At 40.3% G+C, this 23662-nt stretch overlaps 1 protein-coding gene across 1 annotated transcript in view; it reads left to right on the forward strand.

Annotated features, from left to right (window-relative positions):
* The window catches only part of PHEX (phosphate regulating endopeptidase X-linked), a 172251-nt gene that overhangs the window by 46427 nt on the left and 102162 nt on the right, over positions 1-23662 (forward strand). Inside the window, exons 4-9 of the mRNA XM_087726489.1 lie at positions 4920-5006; positions 6775-7001; positions 8726-8794; positions 9770-9886; positions 14140-14223; positions 14484-14629. Coding sequence (XP_087582615.1) covers positions 4920-5006; positions 6775-7001; positions 8726-8794; positions 9770-9886; positions 14140-14223; positions 14484-14629 — 730 coding nt within the window. The remainder of the gene's footprint in view (positions 1-4919; positions 5007-6774; positions 7002-8725; positions 8795-9769; positions 9887-14139; positions 14224-14483; positions 14630-23662) is intronic.

Below are 23662 nucleotides of genomic sequence, written 5' to 3' on the forward strand. Positions count from 1 at the left end.
TTATATTTAGCTTTTAAGGTAAAAGATGTGTATCACACATTCAAATCTTACTAAACAATTGTTTCCCAGCTTTCCGCATTAATTTCTACCTTCTTTGCCTGTTATCAATGACCATTTTACTCCTATGAATAGAATAAATGAGCTGGAAGGGACCTTGGAGGTCTTCCAGCCCTCTGCTCAAGCAGGAGAACCTATACAATTTCAGATAAGTGACTGTCTAGACCAGGGATAGCGAACTTTTTAGAAACAAGGTCCCCAAAATACAACCCCCAAACCCACTTAATTATCGCAAAGTGCCATCAGGGCAATTTAACCTGAATAATGAGGTTTTACTACGTAAAATAATGACAAACAAGGCAGAGTTGTTCTAAGAAAAACAGGATAAATGCACTTTTTTTCTGCTTTTAAAATATTTTTAGCAACAATAAAACAGAAAAACTTTTGTAATATCATTTCTCTCATTGCCTCCATCTCTTCCCTCTCTCTTTCCCTCCCTCCATCTCTCTCTGTCTCTCTCTCATTCCCCCCTCTCTATCTTACTGTCTTTCTCTTTCCCTCCTTCTCTCTCTTTCCCTTTCTCCCCCTCCCTATCTCTTTCTGCCTCTCTGTTTCTCTCTGTCTCTCTGTTTCTCTCTCTCTTTCTCTCTTTCTCTCTCTCTTTCCCTCCCTCCTTCCCTCTTTCTGTCTCGCTCTTTCTCTCTCTCCCTCCCTCTCTCTCCCTCTCTCTCCCTATTTGATCTATCTATCTATCTATCTATCTATCTATCTATCTATCTATCTATCTATCTATCTATCCATCCATCCATCCATCCATCCATCCATCCATCCATCCATCCATCTATCCATGCTTTCCTGCCCAGCTTCATGTGTTGTGTGAATCCAGCCACTTGGGCTGTGGAGGGGGAGAGGAGTGGAGGTTGGCAGGCAAAGCCAAGCGTTAGAGATCAATGCAAAATAAGGTAACTCCAACCTGAATCCTGCTGGGGGGAGACATTTCCCCTTCCCTCTCCCTCTCTCCCCTTGCAGTGGGGGCCTGGGTAGCCTGAATGCAGTTCCCTCCTTGGAAGTGATCAGCAAGCAAATAAATGTGGTGCTCCAGTTGAGAGGTGGTGGCGTGGAGCCCCACCTCTGGCCAGCGAGACCCTAGCAGGCAGGGCTTGCCCCTTCCTTGTCGTGGTGCTGGTGCTGTCTGGGAGGGACATGCAAGTCAAATGTTTGAAGTTTGCAAGTGGGCTTGGTAGGGTTGCTTAGTGGGGAGACTCTGGCCCATTTGGTTTGCTTCAGGGCGGGGTGGGAATGCAGAAGGTGGAGGAAATCCGTGCCTCTCAGTGTTCAGCCCTCAAAGACTCCTTTGGGGTGACTGGGAGGGGAGGGCAAGGGGCGGGACCAGCCAGTGGTGGGATCACCCAACAGGGAGCCACAGTGGAGAGAAAAAAGAGCCTGCAAGAGCACAAATGCCCACAGAGCAGGCTCTGTGTGCCACCTCTGGCACGTGTGCCATAGGTTCGCCACCAGGGGTATAGACTCTTCTTAAAAACATCCAGTGATGGAGTTCCCACGATTTCTGAAGGCAAGTTGTTCCACTGGTTAATTATCCCCACTGTTAGGAAGTTTCTCCTTAATTCCAGGTTGCTTCTCTCTTTGATTACGGTAGTTTCAAACCATTGTTTCTTGTCCTGCCTTCTGGTGCTTTGTAGAATAATTCGACCCCTTCCTCTTTGTGGCTGCCCCTCAAGTATTGGAATACTGCTATCATGTCACCCCTAATTCTTCTTTTCTTTAGCCAAACCCAAATTTCACAGCTGTTCTTCATATGGTTTAGTCTCCAGGTCTTTGATCATCTTCTCTGAACTTTTTCCAAAGTCTCAATGTCTTTTTTGTAGTATGGTGAACAAAACTGATTGTAGCATTCCAGGTGTGGTCTTACTAGGTTTTTATAAAGTGGTAGTAATACTTCACATGATCTTGATTCTATGCCTATGTTTATACAACCTATGAATATATGCAACCACATTTTCTTAAAATATATTGATTCACAGATGTAATGGAGGTTTGTCAATAATTTTCCAGTATTGTAATCATATGGTATGACAATTAATGACAAAAACAACTTCCTCTTCCAAATAAAATGGCATCAAGAAAGCAGTGCTGAAGCAATGCAAATATCCTTGAAGTACACACTCAAAATTACTGGAAGGACGAAAGACAGGTAATATTGATTCAGGGGACACGATTTGAGAGGTGGAAAATTGGCTTAATCTCAGAAAATAATACCATCACCCCACCTCACCCACTTCTACTCTTGATAGGACAAGAATATAGCCAAAGTGTTTTAGGCCTGACTTTTCATAGGTAGGATTTTTTCCCCTTCATAAATTAAGTGGAAGAAATTTAATTTGTGAAGGAAGTCGAAGGGTATGCAATCTAGAGTGAAATTATGATTGTTTGTTGGCTGGGAAAGTGGCAGGGGCTAGAAATAGCAAGTAAGATTAGAGGCAACATTTTACCACAAATACACAGTTAGTTTCAAAACAGTTCTTTTTCTGAGAGAAAATAATCCTGTAGGAGTATTTAGCTTTTAGTAGAGGATAGACTTCATTTTAACAGGATATAATTACTATTTACTCTTAGGATAACAGTGTATCCTATTTAGGCTTATATCCTAAACGATGATGTATATTCTAACTGTATGTTTGTAAGACAATAGCAGCATAGGACGGAGCCCTTCCCTTCCCTGGTTCCATCCAATTCATCTGAGATCCAAATTCAAAGAACAATGCAATTTAAAGTAGAGAAATAGTAACTCAGGGAAAAAAGTCTTTTTCAGTGTTCTTATACTGAATACGGTTGTTTTTGAGAAGCAGCTATATTATGAAGGAAAATGGAAGCTGACTTGATTATTATTGATAAATATATTTTATAGTCAAGGAACCATTGTTTTTTCTAGAAGCTTCGCTTACTAGCTTTTGGCTGCCATGGAAACACGGGGGGCGGCATGGTATTTGGGATGGGAATAATTAGTATAGGAGGATTTGTCAAACAGGGAGTTTTGTTCTCACCATCATCTGCGCATGCTGATGGCTGATGTTTGGACCTGGTCAAGGCCAACTGTCCTGCGTACCAACCTGATGATGCTATTTGGAGATGCAACCCACATGACACCTAAGGAAGATGCAGATTGGGCAATGGGGTGGGAGTTTTTGGAGGGAGGGGCTGGGCAAAAGTTTGATATGTATGATTTCGCGCTTTTCTGCCTCAGACCTTGCGTTACTTCGCTGCTATCTATTCATAACCAGTGAAAGTACTTTTAATTCCACAAACATTGGAGTGAGAGGTTTCTTTCTTGGTTACTGAGGGAGGCATGCTTGACAAATAGTCTTACAACAAACCTTTGAAGTAAACAGGAGTGAGAGAAAGTATAAAGTATAAAAGAACAGGAATCTACTATATTTTATTGTGTATGAATATGTGTTTGTGTTTCTCCCTCCCTTCCCCACTCTCTCCTTAGCATTTTCCAAGTGCAAGGTCCATTTTTTATTTTAACAGATCAACCAAGCATTGATCCATCCATTGTTACAGAAATTTGAAGAGTGATTGGCCCAAAGTCACCCAGCCAGCTTTCAGTTCTAAGGCAGGACTAGAATTCATAGTCTCCTGGTTTCAGGCTGATGCCTTAACTGCTGGATCAAACTCACTGTCTCTCTCACACTCTCTTTCTAAGTCATCTACAGATGTCTCTTTGCCTTTCTGGCAGGATTAGGTAAATTCTGTGAATGTACAAAATTTTACAAAATTTCAACAGCTTAAGTGAAAGAGCATGAACCCCTTGAACCTGCACTGGACTGCATGGGTGACTCATGAGACAAATTATGACATTTCACTGTTTTGAAGCTCACTTAAATACCAACTTTGGCATCTACTGTTTCCATTTCCTGTTTCCAACTCTCTGTAAGATCAAACTAACCCACCCACTCCCCAGAATATTTAGAATGGTTTCAGGAAAATTAAGGTGGCAGCTAAAGAAAGGGAACAAGATAACTGACTTTTACATTTCTTTCAAAATATGTAATGTCCTTGTGAATGGAGGAGAAAAACCTCATTGTTTCTCAGGCACAATTTTAACTTTGCTAGGTCAAACCCTGCATTACTAGAGTTAATTTGATATAATTTCTTTGCTATTTCAATCATTTAGGAAAGGGAAAAAATACTTCTTTCCCTATTTATGTTTCAAAACAACAATAACGGCCAATTTTCTCCACCCTTTGTTTTGTCATAAATGTGTACATACTCATTCTATTTTCAGATGTGTATATTAAATAACATCTGACATTTCTTTCTTTAAGGAAATATTATGCAATTAGAATTCTTGATTCCAACCTAACCTTTCATATAATAAATGCAATATATGATGTAATATAAGAGACAGATATTTAATTATAATTTGAGTAGAATAATAATAGAAGAATGAAGCTTTCCCCAAAAGTTCCCAACATCATCACTTTCTTACCAATAAAATAAAAGGTGAAAATGTATCTGATGTTATATAATTGTTGCTGGCTCTACCAGAATTTTGAATAGGAGTATTCTACAATGCAAGAATGTATTAGAGTTCCCATTTTTGACCAAGAATAGGAGAGAGCTATTCAGCTTGTCTCTTCGGTGTTTAATATTCATTCTAATGTCAATGACATTCCAGTCAATGATGACATTCCAAAACAGAGTATAACATTTAACGCAACACTTCTCATCATGTGTAGTTTAATATTTTCTAAGTCCCTCAGACAAAAAATGTCCATGGCAGCCAATCTAAATATCTAAACAAATATTCCCACAAATTCAGGCATCTTATCTACATTGAGGCATTTTGAATTGTTTTCTGATAGTAATAAATGTCTTGGAAAAATATCTATTCTTTACAGCTCTCCTTGAAAAGCCACTTAGCAAAAGACGAGACAATGAAGCTGTACAGAAGGCCAAGATACTTTATTCTTCATGTATGAATGAGGGTGAGTAACTATTTCCATACTGTTAGAAACTATATGGTGCACTACTGTTAGTCTCTGTTAGGAGAAGAAAGATGTACCAAAATTAATTCAAAACAATCTAGAAAGTCCTAATGTACCTGTACAGGGAATTTTACATTTCAGATATGTGCAATGGGGCAATTGTTTCTGGTTGCAGTTCAGTCTGTGCAATATTATATCACTTAAATTATATAATGTCATAGGCTACTATTGATATTTGTGTATGAAACACATATGTTTCATATATATCTCTTACTCTTTTTTTCTGTCTTCCCCCCTCCTCGCTCTCTCACATACACACATCCTTTCCATTTGGTGAAAATTTCTGTTTAGCCAGCTGGGAGGCTGACAAACAAGCCTCCTTTTCCCCATGGTCCATGCCCTCCCACTACGGATTGATGCCGCAGGAGGGAAGGAAAGAGAGGCCTTTCCCAAGATTGCCAGGATGCCTCTCCCCACTCCCCACTATACGGGCCTTTACAGCCAGGAGCATCTGGATGGGGGGAGACCCTGTTTTTTGCAAGGTCAGCAGAGAAGAGACGGAGAAAGCGCTCTTCGCCCCATGTGCCCTTGCCTTACTCAGGCTGCTGCCTGGTTGGTTGTGGTGCTTTGCAGTCAGAGAGAGAATCTGGCTATGGTGGCATCCTAAGGGCTACAGATCCACGCTATTGAGTGAAAAGCCGACGGAAAGTTGTGCGCTTCTGCAGTGCCTGTAAAGGTGGCAGCAGAAGCCTCCTCTTGGGATGGCAGAAGGATTGGCAACTCTAGGTAGATGAGCTTCTCCGAGGATCCTGGGCTAGGAAATCTCTTGCAGGGTGTAGTCCCATATGGTGGGGAGTGGGGAGAGGCATCCTGCCAATCTTGGAAAAGGAGGTGCGCGCTAGCGGAGGGCGAAGGTGCTCACCTTTGCCCTTGGTGGTGGGGGATGCTTTATCATGCACCTCCTTTCTTTCTCCAGCCCCAGTGCCGCTTGTTCTAGCGGCACCCTGGCGATAGCAGCTGAGTGAGGGAAGGTGACGCATGATAAAGCAGCCCCCCACCACTACCAAAGGCAAAGGGAAGCACCTTCACCCTTGACTATCGCGCACTTCTTTTCTTTCTCCATCTGCTCCAATGAGCGGAGGCACCGGCCACTAAAACGCACGCCCGCGTTCAAACCAGGCTGCCTCCTCTCCCTCCACAAGGGCTCTCTGAAGAGGGAAGGAAGGTCTCTCCCAAGACCTACTTCCCTTACTCCGTGACACAGTTCTGGGACAGCGGGATATTCTTTCTTTCACCGGTACGGGGGTATGGCCAGGCCACCATTGCTAACAATCTGGTCCGGTACATCAGATTTTTACTACCTCTTCTGGCGTATAGTACCGTACTGGGAGGAACCTACCTCTGATAATGAGTCAAAAACCTGGATGATTTGCATTTGCTCTGAAGGTTGCCCGTGACTGAACAGCAGTCAAGGCCTGAACAGACAAATGGCAAACACCAGAGGTGATATTCGGCAGTAAAATATTTTGAATCCCACCACTGGCAAGCGAATACATTTTTCTGCTCTCTATGCCAAGACAAGCTATTCAAAGTGGCTGATGTTTAGCCTAAATCTATGTTCTAGGTGACATTTCACTTGATGTAGAGAAATATACATGATGATAGGAAAGCGAGCTTTTGTTGCCAACAATATACAGCATAGGTATTTTAGAAGTGGATTTTTTTTCAAGACACCTTATGTTGACTGATTTTTTTTTCATTTTCGCAGATAAGATAGAAAAAGCTGATGCAAAACCACTTCTAAACATGCTGAAGCATTCTCCATTTCGCTGGCCTGTGCTGGAATCAAACATTGGGCCCGGAGGTCTGTGGTCAGAAAGGAAGTTCAGCATGCTCCAGACCCTTGCTACTCTTCGCGGACAATATAGTAATTCTGTTTTCATCCGATTATATGTGGCTTCAGATGATAAGGCTTCTAATGAGCACATCATAAAGGTATTATTAAGGAAACCATACAGGTGGTATTTTCAATTAATTTCATTTTATTATTTAGTATTTTGTCCTTAATCTGGAGTAGCAGATCCTGGCAATTGGACTGCAGCAATGTGTTCTAAACAGGACTGGCTTTAAAGACCATCTATACTAGAAACTGGATAATGTAAAATACAGTAGTCTGCTTGCTGGTGAACCACAACAGTCAAGAAACAACCATTCTGCATTGGTTGAAGTGCAATTCAAACTGCTAGTTTTATCTTGAAAAGCCCTATATGGCTTGGCTGTTAGGTACCTTCAGGCCAGGGATGGGTTGCTGCCGGTGTTACTGCTGATTTGCAACCCGCGCACAACATGTGCATGGGCAGTTCAATGTAAATTGTTATGCGTGCATGTGCAGAACAATTTACAGTGAACTGCACATGTGCAGTTACTAAAATCCAAAATGGTGGTGGCCAAGCAGCAGCGAGGGAACTCGTTCGGGGGCATGGCAGGCCCGGGTAACTGCTGGTTCTGTAACCCAGGCCTGAATTCCACTACCGGTTTGGCCGAACTGCTTCAGTTCTTTCACATGGAATTGAATGACCTGATGTATGCTCTTTGACAATCTCTGTTAATGGCCCCAATGACAAAGTGGTTGGGGATGTGGCCCATGTTTATTACAGCCACTGTTTTTTTTCATTGTGGTCCTTGCATTATGTGACAGTCTTCCCTGGAGGTCTAATCAGTGCCCATCTTAATGGTCATCTTCAAACTCCTAGAAACCGCAATTGTAGAAAACATTTGGTATGATGACAATATGCCACTGCTAGTCCTGTAATGTATTTCTTATTATTATATTGTTGTCTTAAATAAACATGTCTAGAAGTCCATGCAGATTGTAATGGTGTATAAAAGATAGGAACAAACGTAGAGATAATAAACACATCATAGATGTATTATTTAGTTAGTTATTAACTTTATATATAAATGTATATAAAGGTTCAATTATGGGAGCCATGCAGAGATAGGATGTAAGCTTTTGGATAGCTTCTTAGCATTCAAAATTAAACAAGAAAGAAGGAATGCAATTTTGTAGTACCACATGAACATGAGCTATTTATGCGCCAGAGAATTCCTTCCCTAACCACATATGCAAGAAGGTACAGCATATTTTAAATCTGTATTTAATTAAGCCTTCAGCTAATTTTGTTAACAGTATTTATAAAACTTTTACATCTGTGTTCAACAACATCCTGACATCTGGTTATTAGTATGTATGTATGTATGTAAATGACTAAAAGTTGGAAAAATGTAACAGTATTCCTGATGGCATTCTACAGTCATTTCTAATTTAATTTTCAGTAATCTTCTTTACAGAAAGTAGATTGCTATATTCTAATTTTTGAAGAAATGTGTAGTTCTTATATTGCCTTGCTATGAAATATTCACATTTTTGTAAATTAAAACTCCTCAGGATCTACATATTGATTTTGTCAAAAATGCAGAATATCCAGGGTAATAAATAAAATGCTTTTGTGTACATTTTCGTGTCTTTTGAATTCTGTCCATCCCCTTTAACTTATAATACTGCAATGGATGTTGGTATTGGAATACTGCTACAAATCTATTTGCAAGTAGTTTCTCTAAGATCTTTGATTTTATCATTGAAGTCTGGTTATAGAACTACCCTCCAAATTGTGTTTTTGTAAATCTAATGTATAGTAATTCTTATTTTATTTATATAGTTAGATCAAGCATCTCTGACTCTATCAGCACGGGAAGTCTACCTGGACAATACCACAGAAGCTAAATCTGTGAGTGTTATTTACTCAATCACCTAAGTATATTCAGGATATTTTCCCAGCCTATCTGGAATTACAACTCCCAAAAGCTAGCTGGATTCTAGGGGTGAAATCCAAGCACATCTGCAAAACACCAGGCTTGGAAACTAAGTGTTCATTCCTTTATATTTTGTACACTATACATCGTATAAAGATGATATTTCTGCTAAAAAATTACATAAATTGTATGAAAAGTGATCTGAAAGAAAATCTTAATTGTGTGAGAATATATACCTTATCACTTACTAGTTATACAATAATTACATATCATTCCCAACATAGTAGGTAAATATGGGGGAAGATTTAAAAAATGGTATATAGCAATTGACTATTTGAACACATTCCGACATGTTCCCCCTACTCTAAACATGCCCAATATGTCAGTTACTTAGTATCATTAGAACTCTGCCCTGCTCCGTGACCCTGTTCCTTTTCAATATTGACCATTATTTGCAGCACAATCTTCTTTGTTAATTAATGAGTTGCAACCAAGGATGTCTTGCTGAGTACAATCATTCATACATTGCACAAGTCTGAGTTCTCTTCTTGTTTTGTGAATATGTACATAAATATTCCCTGAAAACATAGAAAAATAAAGGAAGTACAGATGTAGTTCACATCCTGGTTCCTCAATATGCTTTCAAAACCAAACTTTTGAAGAAAGCTAGGGATCCACTTTCTCAATGTATGCTGATTAATGCAAATGTCATGCTAATTAATATTTGTGATGATATTAATGCTAATTCTGCTAGCAAGATTTACTATTAAATAATATCAAAATGCAATACTGTTACTGAAATTAAAAATAAAAATGAGTAAATAATGTGCTATGTTAGACTATTCAAGGTAAAATAAGGTAAGAAGTGTTATCTGGTTGAGCTATTTGTTGTTGTTGTTGTTGTTGTTGTTGTTTCCTGTATTAATATCTGAATTCTTAACCCACTGTAGTACAGAGATGCCTTGCTCCAGTTCATGGTTGATACCTCAGTCCTTTTGGGTGCCAATGCGTCACATGCAGAGTTGGATATGAAGTCAGTGCTTAAATTAGAAATAAAAATTGCTGAGGTTAGTGCCCTTTTAAGTATAGATTTTAACTGCACTTGTGGTAGCCAGTTTTCAGAAGTACCCTGGATTTACTTCTCCATTCAGCACTGTTCTTTCCCAGAATTCAGTGACAAAACAGTGTGCCATCTTGGTTGCTGTTGCCTCTTCTGCATCTGTTATTTTCTTCTAGCTATCTTTGGAATAACATTTAAATAACAGAGTAACAGAATAATAGAGTTGGAAGGGACCTTGGAGGCCTTCTGGTCCAACCCCCTGCTCAAGCATTTACCATTTATGTATCATTTCAGACAAATAGTTGTCCAATCTTTTCTTAAATATCTCCAGTGTTGGAGCATACACAACTTCTGGAGGCAAATCATTCCCCTAATTAATTGTTCTATCTGTCAAGAAATTTCTCCTTCGTTCAAGGTTGGTTCTCTCCTTGATTAGTTTCCATCCATTACTTCTTGTCCTGCCTTCAGATGCTTTGGAGAATAGGTTGACCCCCTCTTCTTCTTAGATATTGGAACACTGCTATCATGTCACCCTGGTCCTTCTTTTCATTGTATTTCTTTTGAACCACAGTTCTTTGCAATCAAATAATGTGAAGTATCATACATATAATAAATGTTAGCCACTTAGGGTGAAAAATATTCTCATTTTTGATATTTCAAACTTTCTGGTAGTTTCAGGTTGGCTGGCATAGATATATTTTCAGTGATATTTAATCATATATAATTTTCAATGTTTTTAATTCTATTGATACCAGTGATTCAGTAAGTACTTAAGATTCCTTTTTAGATTTTTGTTTTTATACTTTCTAGTCTTTTATATAATTTTATTTTTGTACTTTGTATTTTTTATCTTTTTAATTTTTTTGTACCCCATCCTTCTTATGCTGGTCTTTGACTATAATAAATGTTGAAAAAAGATGATCAGAAACATTAAATTTAAATTAAGTATCCCCTGCTTATAGAGAAAGGTCAGAGAAAGGATATGTAATCATAATCAAATATGATATTTAAAGCTTACTATAACTGTATGCTTCATGCACTTCCTAATAAGTAAAATACAATCAATATGTTGGTTTGCAAGATAGTTATTAAATAAGAGACCTTAGCTCTTATTTAAGGCAACTGAGGGAAGTATGGAAATATATATCCTGAAATTGCAATGACATTTTTGTCTATTTTATATTTGTGTTGCAAAGTCACACACATAGTTCTCAATGTTGGAACTTTTACCATGATGCAAGATGACTTTGACAAGAAATAAGTAGGAACCTTAGCTTGGCAAAGTATTTCTTTAAGTCCAGCACAAGATTATTTTCAGAAATAACTCAGGCAGATGCTTCCCTAATTCATTGAAGTATAAAAAGGAAGAAGTACAATTCAGTAAGATTTGCAAGATAATGTTTTTATATCTAAGCATAATAAAATAATTTTAGCCTTCCTGTAAAATAGATTTCCTGATCTGGTATACCTAAAGCGGTTGGCAGGAATAGCATGATAGATAAGGCCCTTTTCCTCTAAGGCAGGGATGTTAAACTCATGGCCCAGGGGCTGGATCTGGCCTGCGGGGTACTTAGATCTGGCCCATGGGGCCACCCTGGAAACAGTAAAGGACCAGCCCATGGTGTCTGTGCCAGCAAAAATGGAGCTTGAGAGGTCTGCGTGTGGTCTTCATGAGCTCTGTTTTTGCTGGCAGAGAATTGTAGGAGGCTGTTGCAGCTGAAAATGGAGCTCGGGAGCCCATTTTTGCTGGCAGAGTGCTCAGGCCACCATAGGTGTCCCCAACACAAGTGATGTTGAGTCGGCCATGCCCCCTGGCCACACACCCCAAGGTCAAGCATAACCCGTATGCAGCCTCAATGAAAGCATGTGCAGCAGCTGCCAAAAAAGCCAACACAGTTCTAGGCTACATAAACAGAGGGATAGAATCAAGATCATGTGAAGTGTTAATACCACTTTAGAATGCCTTGGTAAGGCCACACTTGGAATACTGCATTCAGTTTTGGTGGCCACAATGTAGAAAACTCATGGCCCAGGGGCTGGATCTGGCCTGCGGGGTACTTAGATCTGGCCCATGGGGCCACCCTGGAAACAGTAAAGGACCAGCCCATGTGAAGTGTTAATACCACTTTAGAATGCCTTGGTAAGGCCACACTTGGAATACTGCATTCAGTTTTGGTGGCCACAATGTAGAAAAGATGTGGAGACTCTAGAAAGAGTGCAGAGAAGAGCAACAAAGATGATTAGGGGACTGGAGACTAAAACATATGAAGAACGGTTGCAGGAATTGGGTATGTCTAGTTTAATGAAAAGAAGGACTAGGGGAGACATGATAGCAGTGTTCCAATATCTCAGGGGTTGCCACAAAGAAGAGGGAGTCAAACTATTCTCCAAAGCACCTGAGGGTAGAACAAGAAGCAATGGGTGGAAACTAATCAAGGAGAGAAGCAACTTAGAACTGAGGAGAAATTTCCTGACAGTTAGAACAATTAATCAGTGGAACAGCTTGCCTCCAGAAGAACACTGGAAGTCTTTAAGAAGATATTGGATAGCTATTTGTCTGAAATGGTATAGGGTTTCCTGCCTAGGCAGGGGGTTGAACTAAAAGACCTCCAAGGTCCCTTCCAACTCTGCTATTGTATTGTATTGTATTGTAAATTAAGTTTGACATCCCTGCTCTAAGGTTTCAGAAGGCACTAAAAGAAATAAATATGTGTACAAATACTTTTTTAAAACTAATTTTTGAGACAAATATCTTTTTGAGTGGACTGAAGTAATAAAAATACCTTTACAAGATACAGTATATAATGGAGTAAAACTTTCCATCAAACATTTATAATGTATAAATGCATAATGAATAAATGCAAAAGACACATAACAAGGCACTGACCAGTATGAAACAGGGAGAGTGCCACAAGGAAAACTCCCCTGTATATTAAAGATATAAAGCAGGGGAAAACAGGGTGGAATCTTAGAAATTAAAGCAGAACTTAAATAAAACAAAGAAGCATGCAAGCAAAAAACTGGTTAATTAATAAGAACACAATTTAAAGCATAAAAGTGATTTGAAGAACAAGGCCTAAACAAATGTTTTACAAAATGACAAATAACCATTCATGTACTGACCAAACATTTTGCAATAATGTAAAGATATGGCTAGTTTAAGCTATTTATGGATAAATATAAAATGGCTTTCAATACAGAACTGACAATTACTTGTGTCAAAGTTCAGGATAAGTGTTATATAGAAAAGTGTATGGTACAAGTTATACATAAATAGCAAAAAAACTAGAGCAAACCTAAATTATAACCTATTTACTGTAGGGAGAAAAAGTAGCAAAAGCTGCAAGAATATTAAAAATTGAAAGGCTCTAGGTAAAATATGAGTATAATTTACTTAAAGAGTGGCTTTATGATATATTTTTTAGTGTGTATGAGAATTCAGCATCTGTGTCTAATAATTGGAAAAAAGCTATTAATATTCTCTTCAAAAAGAAAATTAGCAAGACTGAATGCAAACTTTAAAAGGATTTATTAATTGTGCACATCTGGAAAGGCTTTAGTTGATTTTTGACTGAAAGAATATGAGAGAAACAATAAATAAAATTTAAGAACTGCAATAAATCTTTACACTGGCCAGATTTTTTCTCTTCAGGAGGACACTGAGAAATGTTTGGATGTAATTAAAATAGTTCACTGTATGTTGGTTAAAATGAAATGTGTGACAAAGTGAATATAATTAATTAGGGAATGTTTTATGTGGATATGATGTGAAAAATAAGTTACTAAATGTGATAAATGTGATTGTATATAAGTAAAGTAAAGTAAAGTAAAGTAAAGAAGTAAAGTTAATGAAAATGAACTAAATTTTAGAGAATGGTTGAACTCTGAACAGGGGATAAGACACTGGTACCTGATGTGCCTTTTGTTGTTTATGTTATTTATAGATAAACACAAATAAAATATAGAACTGACAATTACTCTGTGTGTTTTACAAGAAATGAATGATTGTGAGTTATCTGTAAAAGCAAAAAACTAGAAGCATAAATTATATTCATTATAATATATACAGTAGAAGAAAATTGTTAAAATAGTTATACAGAAAAGTGGCTGTTTATATATAATTATAAAATAATTATGTTTGATATCAGCAGGTTTGCTATAATGTTTGTTTCAGTGAAGGAATTATGAAAAGATCTGTTGATGTTAATAGAGTCAGAGTGGATTTCTTAGTAGCATATTTGTTTACATGTATCTTTACAGATAATGATTCCACCTGAGAATCGAACCAGTGAATCTATGTATAACAAAATGAACATATCAGAACTCAGCAGCATGATCCCACAGGTTGGAAAACAACTTTGATAATGCATGATTGGACTGGATATTTATCCTTCTAAACTGAAAGCCGCTTTAGATGTGCATAAGGTGCAATTTAAATTAAAATAGTTAAATATATACGTTCATAGTTAAATGCAGCTGTTTTTATGAAAAGTTTAAAATACAATATTTACAATGTGCAGTGAACTTCAACTTTGCAGTCAGGTGAAAACTTACTCAACTTTTTTTTTTATGAGCCAAAAGCTAAACATTTATATATCTTTCAGTTTGACTGGCTGGCATATATCAAGAAGTTGATCGATACTAAACTCTATCCTGACCTGAAGGACATTGATGCTTCAGAAAATGTGATTGTCCGAGTGCCCCAGTATTTTAAGGATTTATTCAGGATACTAGAAAGAGAAAGGAAAAAGTAAGGATTTATCATTGATGTTTTTCTGCTGGACTTTTAGAACAAAGTGTTGGTTCCTGATGTACTTTGAAGTTTCATACCAAGAAATAATATATTCCTGCAGAAGTCTTTCAGTTCATCATGAAACTTGCTTTTTAGGATCAAAACATAGATTTAAAAAGTTATTATAATGATTTTTCATTTGCTTTGCAGAAACAAATGCATTAAATACATGACTTTAATTTAGATAATATTACTGTCAGAACAGCCTTCCCTAACATGAGATTCTCCAAATGTGATAGCATACAGGTCTCATAAATGTTAGCAATATATTTCAATGTGATGAACTATGTTATCTATTTGACAAAGAAAAAAAAAGAAGTAAAAGAACCATTTCATGAGAACATGAAGAAGCAGTAGCTTCTGATTGCATAACCTTCTACCAGTGGTGGGATTCAAAAATTTTTACTACTGGTTCTGTGGGTGTGGCTTGATGGGCATGGTGTGGCTTTGTGGACGTGGCAGGAGAAGGATACTGCAAAATCCTCACTCCCTTCCCACTCCTGGGGGAAGGTTACTGCAAAATCCCCATTCCCTCCCCACCACACTAACCTGCTTTCCAGCTCCCCTCTCTGACATATTATCCAGTCTTACCTTTGAAGCTATCTCAAAGACTGAGAGTTGACACTGGTGGGATTCAGCTGGTTCACACCAGTTCACTACAACTCTTGTTAATTTTATGTGCAGTTTGGCAAATTAGCTGATTTGCCTTGGCCTGACCCTGCCTTGACCCTCCCCTCCTGGGTGGTTTCCCCCTGTGAGAAAATGACTTGTGTCAAGATCCCGTGGACAACTCTGACTTAGGCAGTCGAATTCCATGCTCGTTCCCTCTCTCCACAAAGTGAAGGAATTTCAGAAAGATGCTGCTGAGCCCAGAATGGGGCTTCAGAGGATGCATTTCGTAATAAATGCATTATGTGCATAAAAATGCATGCTACAATCAGCAAATCACATTTTGCAAGAAACTGACGAAGCCCCAGCCATCATTTTAGCCAGTTGCTGAAGGAAAGGAGCAAGGTATATGGCTGCCCAAAAGTTCCTTCCCTGTGTGCAGCAAGGCAGCAGGGTCAGTGTCTGTAGCAGTAAGAGCGAAGTCCAGCAGTGGAGAAGCAGCCTTGGTCTGCTTTGAAAGCAGGTTGCCAACAAGCTAAGCATTTTCATGTATATTTGGAATCTGAGTTAAACATCTAGACTGAGATTGATACATTCAGGAGATGCTAGCTCAGGTCACATGTAATAATCTATAAAATGTTGAGAAGGAATCTATGTGTGTGTGGGTAAATAGGATTATTTGAAATACTATGTCTTCAGTGGAAATATTCAACTAAATACTATATCCTCAAGGAAGAAGAACTGATTTAGTTTTCTATTTCACACATGATAGTCTCTCTCCCAGCTTCAATTTCCTATCTATAAAATGGGACCAATATCTGTATTTCACAAGGTTTTACAGGTGATGGGAATGCAAATTCACCAAACTTGGGCACAAATAGACGTCTGAGAAAATGCTAAGTATCTTTAAATTTGGAGCTCTTTTTTCCTGAGCTGGACAGGGTCTGTGTTCAACTGAATGCAGGATGCATTTTAGTTTGGAGAACAGTATCACTTCTATGTCCCAAAGGTGCTTTTTCAAGAGGCAACTGGACTTTCTGATTTTTCTTTGAAGGCGTCTCACTTCTTGGATAAGAACACATATGGTTTTCAGGTGGGGGGGGGGAACCTTCCCCAAAAGTCCAAGAGCAGAGTGAAGGAAATCAAACAGAGATGTAAGAAGAAGTGAGAGAGGAAAGAAAAGACCAGGAGAATGACTTAATCATCTGTCTAACAGTTGCTGCGGATGTTTTCTTTTGCCTTGCCTAGCCATGCTTTTTTTCTCTTCCTCTTCCCCTCCCCCCCACCTCATATCTACATAGGAATTATTTGTATTTATTAGTTTGTCAAACGTACAAGATAGCGGGTATGAATATAAACATGGATATAAACAAAAGAAATGAATACAAATAGATGGGGACACAGACGTTAGGCACTCTGGTGTGCTTATGCACGCCCCCTTTACCGACCTCTTAGGAATGGGGTAAGGTCCATTGCAGACAGTTTAAGGTTGAAGCTGTGAGGGTTAGAGGATATAACAATGGAGTCAGGTAGAGCATTCCAGGCATTGAGCACTCTTATATTATAGAGGAGGAAGAGGATGGGCAGAAGTAGCCCATTCCTTCAGCCAATCACCCTCCAGGTTTTCAAGGACTAGGAGCAGCTGGGATGTCATGCTGACTCTCTGCATCAGTGTGGAGTTAGTAGTGAATTTAGAGATCAAATAGATTCCACTCACACCTCACCTGGTGATTGATTAGCCATTCTTGCAGGATTTGCACAATCTGTCATTGTGCGTTGGGAATCCATCTCCCTTCTAACCTGGCTGCCTTCAATCCCAGAGTGAAGCTGCTACTTACAAGGTTTGGAGAGTTGATGATTCCCCAAGTCCCGTTTTTTGGGGGGGGGAAATGATGGAAATGAAAAGTTTGAAGAGCGATTTCTCTGTCACCAAAAAGAGAATTACAAAGCATGAGGGTGGAGTTGGCACAGAATGGAATAATTGTACTTGACTGTGTAAGAAAAGACACAACTTCCCCAAAGGAAACCCTCACCTCAATTAATAAAAAAAAAACTAAGGAAGAGAGAAGCCAAGGAAAAGAACACGCAAGACGCTAAAAGTAAAAAGAACACCTCCTGTTTCCCCCCTCTAAACTGTCAAACCACAGCCAGAGACTCATGTCTAAAAGGATACGATGTTGTAATCAAAAGGCTGAATAACTTCAGCTGTTGCAGAAAGTGGAAACTGTCAATTCACAAAGAAAGCTCACTAGCCACACCAGACTAAAGATAGGTGGATCATAGGATTCATTACATTTGTTAAACAATTAAAAATCCAAGAAAATCAGCGCTTTAGACTCATTACCAGTTCCCTTGTTTTTTTGTGCAATGCACCATGGGAGGATCAGCATAATTTTGCCTATTCCATTCGTGTTTTGATAACCCCAGCTATCAAAAGTTGCTTCTTCCAGGTGCCCCTGGACAAGAGAACTGAAAGTTTATTGATCACTTTCCCAGCCATGCCCTTGCAGCATACCATTGCTCCTCCAGCTTCACCTTATGAACTTCTTCACCCATGTTCCCTTGGGCTATTTCCCCCCCAGAAAAGGCACAAGGGAGCAGTTGCATTAACTAGAGCATTGGGAAGAGCCCCTCCTATTTTCTCCTGTTCTCCCTCCTTTTCCTTGGTGTTTGCCATCTGTTAAGCAACTTTAGATCCATAAACCTTCCATTCAACCTCTCGCATCCTTTTTCACCCCCACTTTGGAGAAAGTGATTGGTGATAGTTTCCATATCAACCTGTGATGCTTGGTGGCAGACATTGCCCTCCTTAACTAGTTACATTGCCCTCCTTAACTAGTTAACTAGAAAGAATCTGGGTGCACAGTGCCTTTTCTGACTAATGTTTAAAAAACAGATGGAAGCTTTTCTGATGAAGTGAGATGCAGCTCACAAAAAGCTTCTGCCTTTTGAGAAAAATTGTTAATCAGAAAAGGTGCTACCAAATACCTCATTTTTGACGCTATAGACCAGTTGTGGGTTCTACATTTTTTTACTACCAGTTCTGTAGATGTGGCTAGGTGGGGGGGGCATGAGACTGGGTGGGTGTGGCCAACTTGACATCACTCATGCACATGCCCACTCAGTAACATGCCCCTCGCAGCTAGCCATGCCTACCGAACAGGTGAAAATTTCTGTTTTGCAGGCTGGGAGACTGGATAAGAACCCTGTTTTTCCTGCCGCTCCGGTTGCTTGTACCTCAGTGCTGAATGGTCCGTGCACTACACACACACACACACACACACACACACACACACACCTTGCTTGCCCTGGTGGCACCCCAGTGGTAGCAGCCAAGTGAGGGAAGGAGAGAGACCGGAGAACAAAGCAGACACAGTGTCATCCAGAGCCACCACTTCTTTGCAACATCCAAAGACAAAAGAGGTACCTCTTTGGTGGGTTCCCCACTGCTGGTCCCAACACCAAGCCTCATCAGCTTGGGCTGACACCTATCCAGCCCTGATGCAAGAGGTGACCCACCAGTCGAGGCTCCACATGGGCAGTGAGGCAAGGGCATGGCGGCGGGGGAGGCTGGCCATCACTCAAGTGGGCTCTCAGAGGAAGGAGGCAGGGATGCTGGCCCGGGGCTCACTGCCCTTACTGTGTGTGTGTGTGTGTGTTTGTGTGTGTTTGTGTGTGTGTGTATACACACACCCGGCGGGGCGGTGGCGGCGGCAGCAGCGGCTGCTTTAAGTGCTCCCTTGTCTCACAGCCAGGGCCGCTCCAGGCCGCCGGCCGCTGACACGTGCTCCTGTGAGAGCCTCTGCGTAGTGCCGGGAGGCCACGGAGAAGCTTCGCTCCGTTTTTCACTCAGCCTTCCCCCAGAGGCGATCCGGGACTTCCAGCGTCGGAGCTTGGAGAAGCAGCGGATGCAGGCCGGGACAGCGGGGGGGCAGCGGGGCACTTTGCATCGTGGGAGCCACCAAGCGCCTTTGCTGCAGACCCGGGCGCTTGGTTGCTCCCGTGATGCAAATTCCCCCCCCCCCCGCCGAGGCCGACCGCTGCCCTGCTGAGCCTCACCAGGTATCAACCTCACCGCACGTCACTGATATATATATATATATATATATATATATATATATATATATATATATATATATATATATATATATATATATATATATATATATATATATATATATATATATATATATATATATATATATATATGTGTGTTTTTATTTGTGCTGATAAATAAATAAAGGAAGACTAGTATAGATCTATTTCAAGCTATTTAGCTCTCATCAGCTAGCCATATCCTGAGATATATGCCATATATATAAGCCATATGAGAGCTAAATAGCTTGAAATAGATCTATACTAGTCTTCCTTTATTTATTTATCAGCACAAATAAAAACACAAATATAACAAAGGCAACAGTAAAAATATTGGGTTTCTGTCTGGATGGACTCTTGTGACGAGCCTAATGACAGAGAGTGGAAGTGTGACCTTCCTCCCACACTTGGGCATACCAGGGGTTGTGACTTTAAGTATATATATATATATATATATATATATATATATATATATATATATATATATATATATATATATATATATATATCTATATCTATATCTATATCTATATCTATATCTATATCTATATCTATATCTATATCTATATCTATATCTATATCTATATCTATATCTATATCTATATCTATATCTATATCTATATCTATATCTATATCATCTATATCTATATCTATATCTATATCTATATCTATATCTATATCTATATCTATATCTATATCTATATCTATATCTATATCTATATCTATATCTATATCTATATCTATATCTATATCTATATCTATATCTATATCTATATCTATATCTATATCTATATCTATATCTATATCTATATCTATATCTATATCTATATCTATATCTATATCTATATCTATATCTATATCTATATATATATATATATATATATATATATATATATATATATATATATATATATATATATATGTTTTCTGAGGTTTTCGCGGGTGTTAGTATGTAGGTCTCTAGTTGTTCGGGTTTTCTCCCGCGTAGAATTGGATATGTCTTTGCGACGTTTCGACGAAGTCACATTCGTCATCTTCAGGCTGCTGCTGACTACTTCAGGTTTGGTGTTTCCAGGAGTAGTGTGGGATCTTGGCTGTTTGTCCCTTATAACTGCTGGTAGGGGATTAAATTTTAACTGCCAGTAGGGGATTAAGTTTTAACTGCCAGTAGGGGATTAAAACTGATTGAATGGGGGCTTGGGTGTGTCTTGATTAGGTGGAAGTGTGTCAATATTTGGTGGAAGGGTGTTCTGTTCTGATTGTTTGGGAGGTTGTGTTTCCTGTGAGGGTAGGAGGGGTTTTGAAGAGGCTGATTGTGCTTTAGCAGTTTGGCTTCTGGTTCTGGGTCGTGCCTCCTCATCAGTTTGTGTTTTTGGTTGTTTTCTTTGTGGATGTTTTTTGGTAGTATTCTGTGTGGCTATTGTGAGTGTGGGCCTGGTCTCATTCTTCAATCTGCCTCAGCCTCTACATGCCAGCCTCCTTGAAGCAAACAACAAAAAGCCCATTTCAGTTTCACTTTCAATTTAACACAAGCAACTGATAGCCGGACCTCCTGACAATCAGCTGCTTCAGGCTGCAGGGATTGCCATAGCCTATTGCTGCCTGCCTGAAACAGCCTGAAACAGTTGATGGTTGGGAGGCCAACAATCAGCTGCTTATGCTAATAGGGCTGTGCTGAAACTGAAGCAGGCTGTTCGCTGTGCACTGTTTGCTGCAAGGAGACAAATTGCTGGGAGGCAGAGGCCAAAGGGTGAGTGCTGAGGAATGTGGATTCAATATTCAATCACAACAATTAGATAAAACTGTTGGTAGGCCCAGAGGGAAAATTAATAACCAAAATTTATAATTATTTACTAAAATTTGACAGGGCAGAGGAAGTTGTAAATGAATCAATGATTGCCTGGACCAAAAATTTTGGACACAACGTAGAATTAGAAGACTGGGAAACAATTTGGAACAAAAATTATACAATTACGAAATCTGTGTCCTATAAGGAAAATCAATACAAGATGTTTTACCGTTGGCATCTAGAGCCAGTGAGGCTGGCTAAGATGTTCCAAAATTTAAACCCAAAATGCTGGAAATGCAAATAGGGACAAGGTATCTTCTTTCATTCATGGAGGTCATGCCCCGAAGCAAAAAGATATTGGTTGAAAATACAGAATTGGTTGTAGGGGTTAACTAAATGTCAAATTGAATTCAAACTGGAAATGTTTCTCCTAGGGATAACTAAGACAAAGTACAATAGAAACTTAAAGTACCTGATGTTACAAATAATAACGGCGGCAAAGATTGCTTTTGCGCAATATTGGAAGAATGATAGTATTCCACCAGAGGGATTAGTAATCCAAAAAAATATATGATTGTGCAGAAATGGACAAACTCACATTAGAGTTAAAGGGAAAGGCTGATTTGGAATACTGTATGGTATGGGAGAAACAAGAAATGGAAATGTACATAGAGTTAGAACATTTGGAAATAGAGAGTATACAATGCATTGAATATTGATTCCAGTTGTATGGATAATGTCACAGATCTGTTAATCATGTGATAGAGACATGTATGGGAAAATGTGCAATAAAAATATTTATTTTAAAAAAGGGGAAAAAGGAGAAAGCAGGGCCACCAAAGGCCCAACTGCAGCCGGCAATGGGGCACAAAGGTGTGGTCGCCCAGAAGAACTGGGAGCACCCCCAGGTCAATGTGGTGTGGTGTGGCGGTTGTGAGGGCCTGGAAGCGGCATGGAGGGGGAGGTTGAGGCTGCAACAGGATGTGGCAGCTCGCTGTGGTGGGAGGTGGTTGGAGGCCCCCTGCCTGCCCTATGGCCAGTTTGAGCCCTGCTTGACAGGCCCCCCACTTGAAGGAATGGGCACCGTGGGACTTCCTGCCACGACACCTGCACAAAGTGCCCCAGCCTGGGCTTCTGCAGCATTGGGAGCAAAGCGCCGGCTTCCTAACTTCAGAAGGGAGCCAGCTGAGACAAGGCTGAGCCTCAATGCTCCCAAAAATGCTGCCCAGCGAGTGAGGCTGAACTTCTCGTGGGAGTGGCAGGTCAGGTTTCCCAGTGGGGAAGCCTCCATGCAGCTCTGGGATGGCTCAGCAAAGCCTCTCGAGGCCCTTCCTGAGAAAGCAGTGAGCGAGTGGGTGGTGGCGGGTGATAAGGGAAGCGACACTTCCTCCTTCCTCCAAGAGCCAAGTGCCTATGCCGATCAGCCACTGCCTCTCTACCTCTCAAGCCATTGGGGGGGCCTTCATGGCTTTGGGGCCTTGGATTGGGATCAGAGTTAAACTTCCCATGGGAGAAGTTGGAGCCTCCATGGGCTCAGGTTCTTGGGTTAAGAGCAGTGACAATAGCATGAACTTCTGCTGTCTCATAAAAATAGGATTCCTTTCACAAATATCTTTGCATTGTAACATTACATTAAAAGTCATGATATATGGTATTTCATAAAAGTAAAGTATAGATGTCCTAATACATTGCTTTACTGCATTGTATCTTAATCTCTTCATCCTCTCCTGGCGAGAGAAGCTATGGGCATGGTTGTTTCTGCTCCCCGTGCTTGGACACCAGGGAGGACGGTGGGAGTAGTGCTGTCTGGGTTTGGGGGAAGGCAGCCAGGGCTGGACCACCATAGCCGAGCCTCTGCTGACCCCTAAAGAAGAAGCAGTGGCAGATAATTGGTTGTATGAGCAAATCATCTGCCACATCCTCTTCTTTAGGGATCAGCAGAGGATTGGGTGTGGCAGCCTGGCCCCTGGCCACCTTTCCCCAAACTCGGACAGTGCTACTCCCGCCTACCTGGTGTCCAGGCTGCAGCAAGCAAAGCAACACTTCAGCGGCAGTTATCTCCAGCCAGGTTGCAAAGCATGGGGAGCAGAGAGCAGCCATGCCCACAGAAGTAGAGACAAGCCGCCGCTGCCACTACCCCACTGTTGCTGGTGCTGGTAATAGTAATAGTAGACATGGATGCATCCTCACTGTAGGTTCCACTGCACCCAGTCTCGAGGGAGGCAAAATGGGAGGTGCCCCACCGACAGAGCCTCCAGTTGGAAGGTGAGTGAAGGGTGCAGGGGCAGGAGAGGCTGGCTGTCCCTGAAGCGGGAGGAAGGAGGCAGAGATGCCGCCCAGGGCTCGGTTACCTGCCTCCTTCCTCCAAGAGCTGCAAGCGGCAGGGAAAGCGAGGCTTCTTTGCCAGGCTCCCAGTTGGCAAAACAGAATTTTTTGTGGTTCTGTGGGCATGGCTAAGTGGGAGGGCATGTGACTGAGTGTGTGTGTGTGCATGAGTG

The sequence above is a fragment of the Thamnophis sirtalis genome, unplaced genomic scaffold, assembly GCF_051295495.1.
Source record: "Thamnophis sirtalis isolate CommonGarterSnake01/CBP01778 unplaced genomic scaffold, rThaSir2_p1.2 scaffold_12, whole genome shotgun sequence".
Lineage (NCBI taxonomy): Eukaryota > Metazoa > Chordata > Lepidosauria > Squamata > Natricidae > Thamnophis > Thamnophis sirtalis.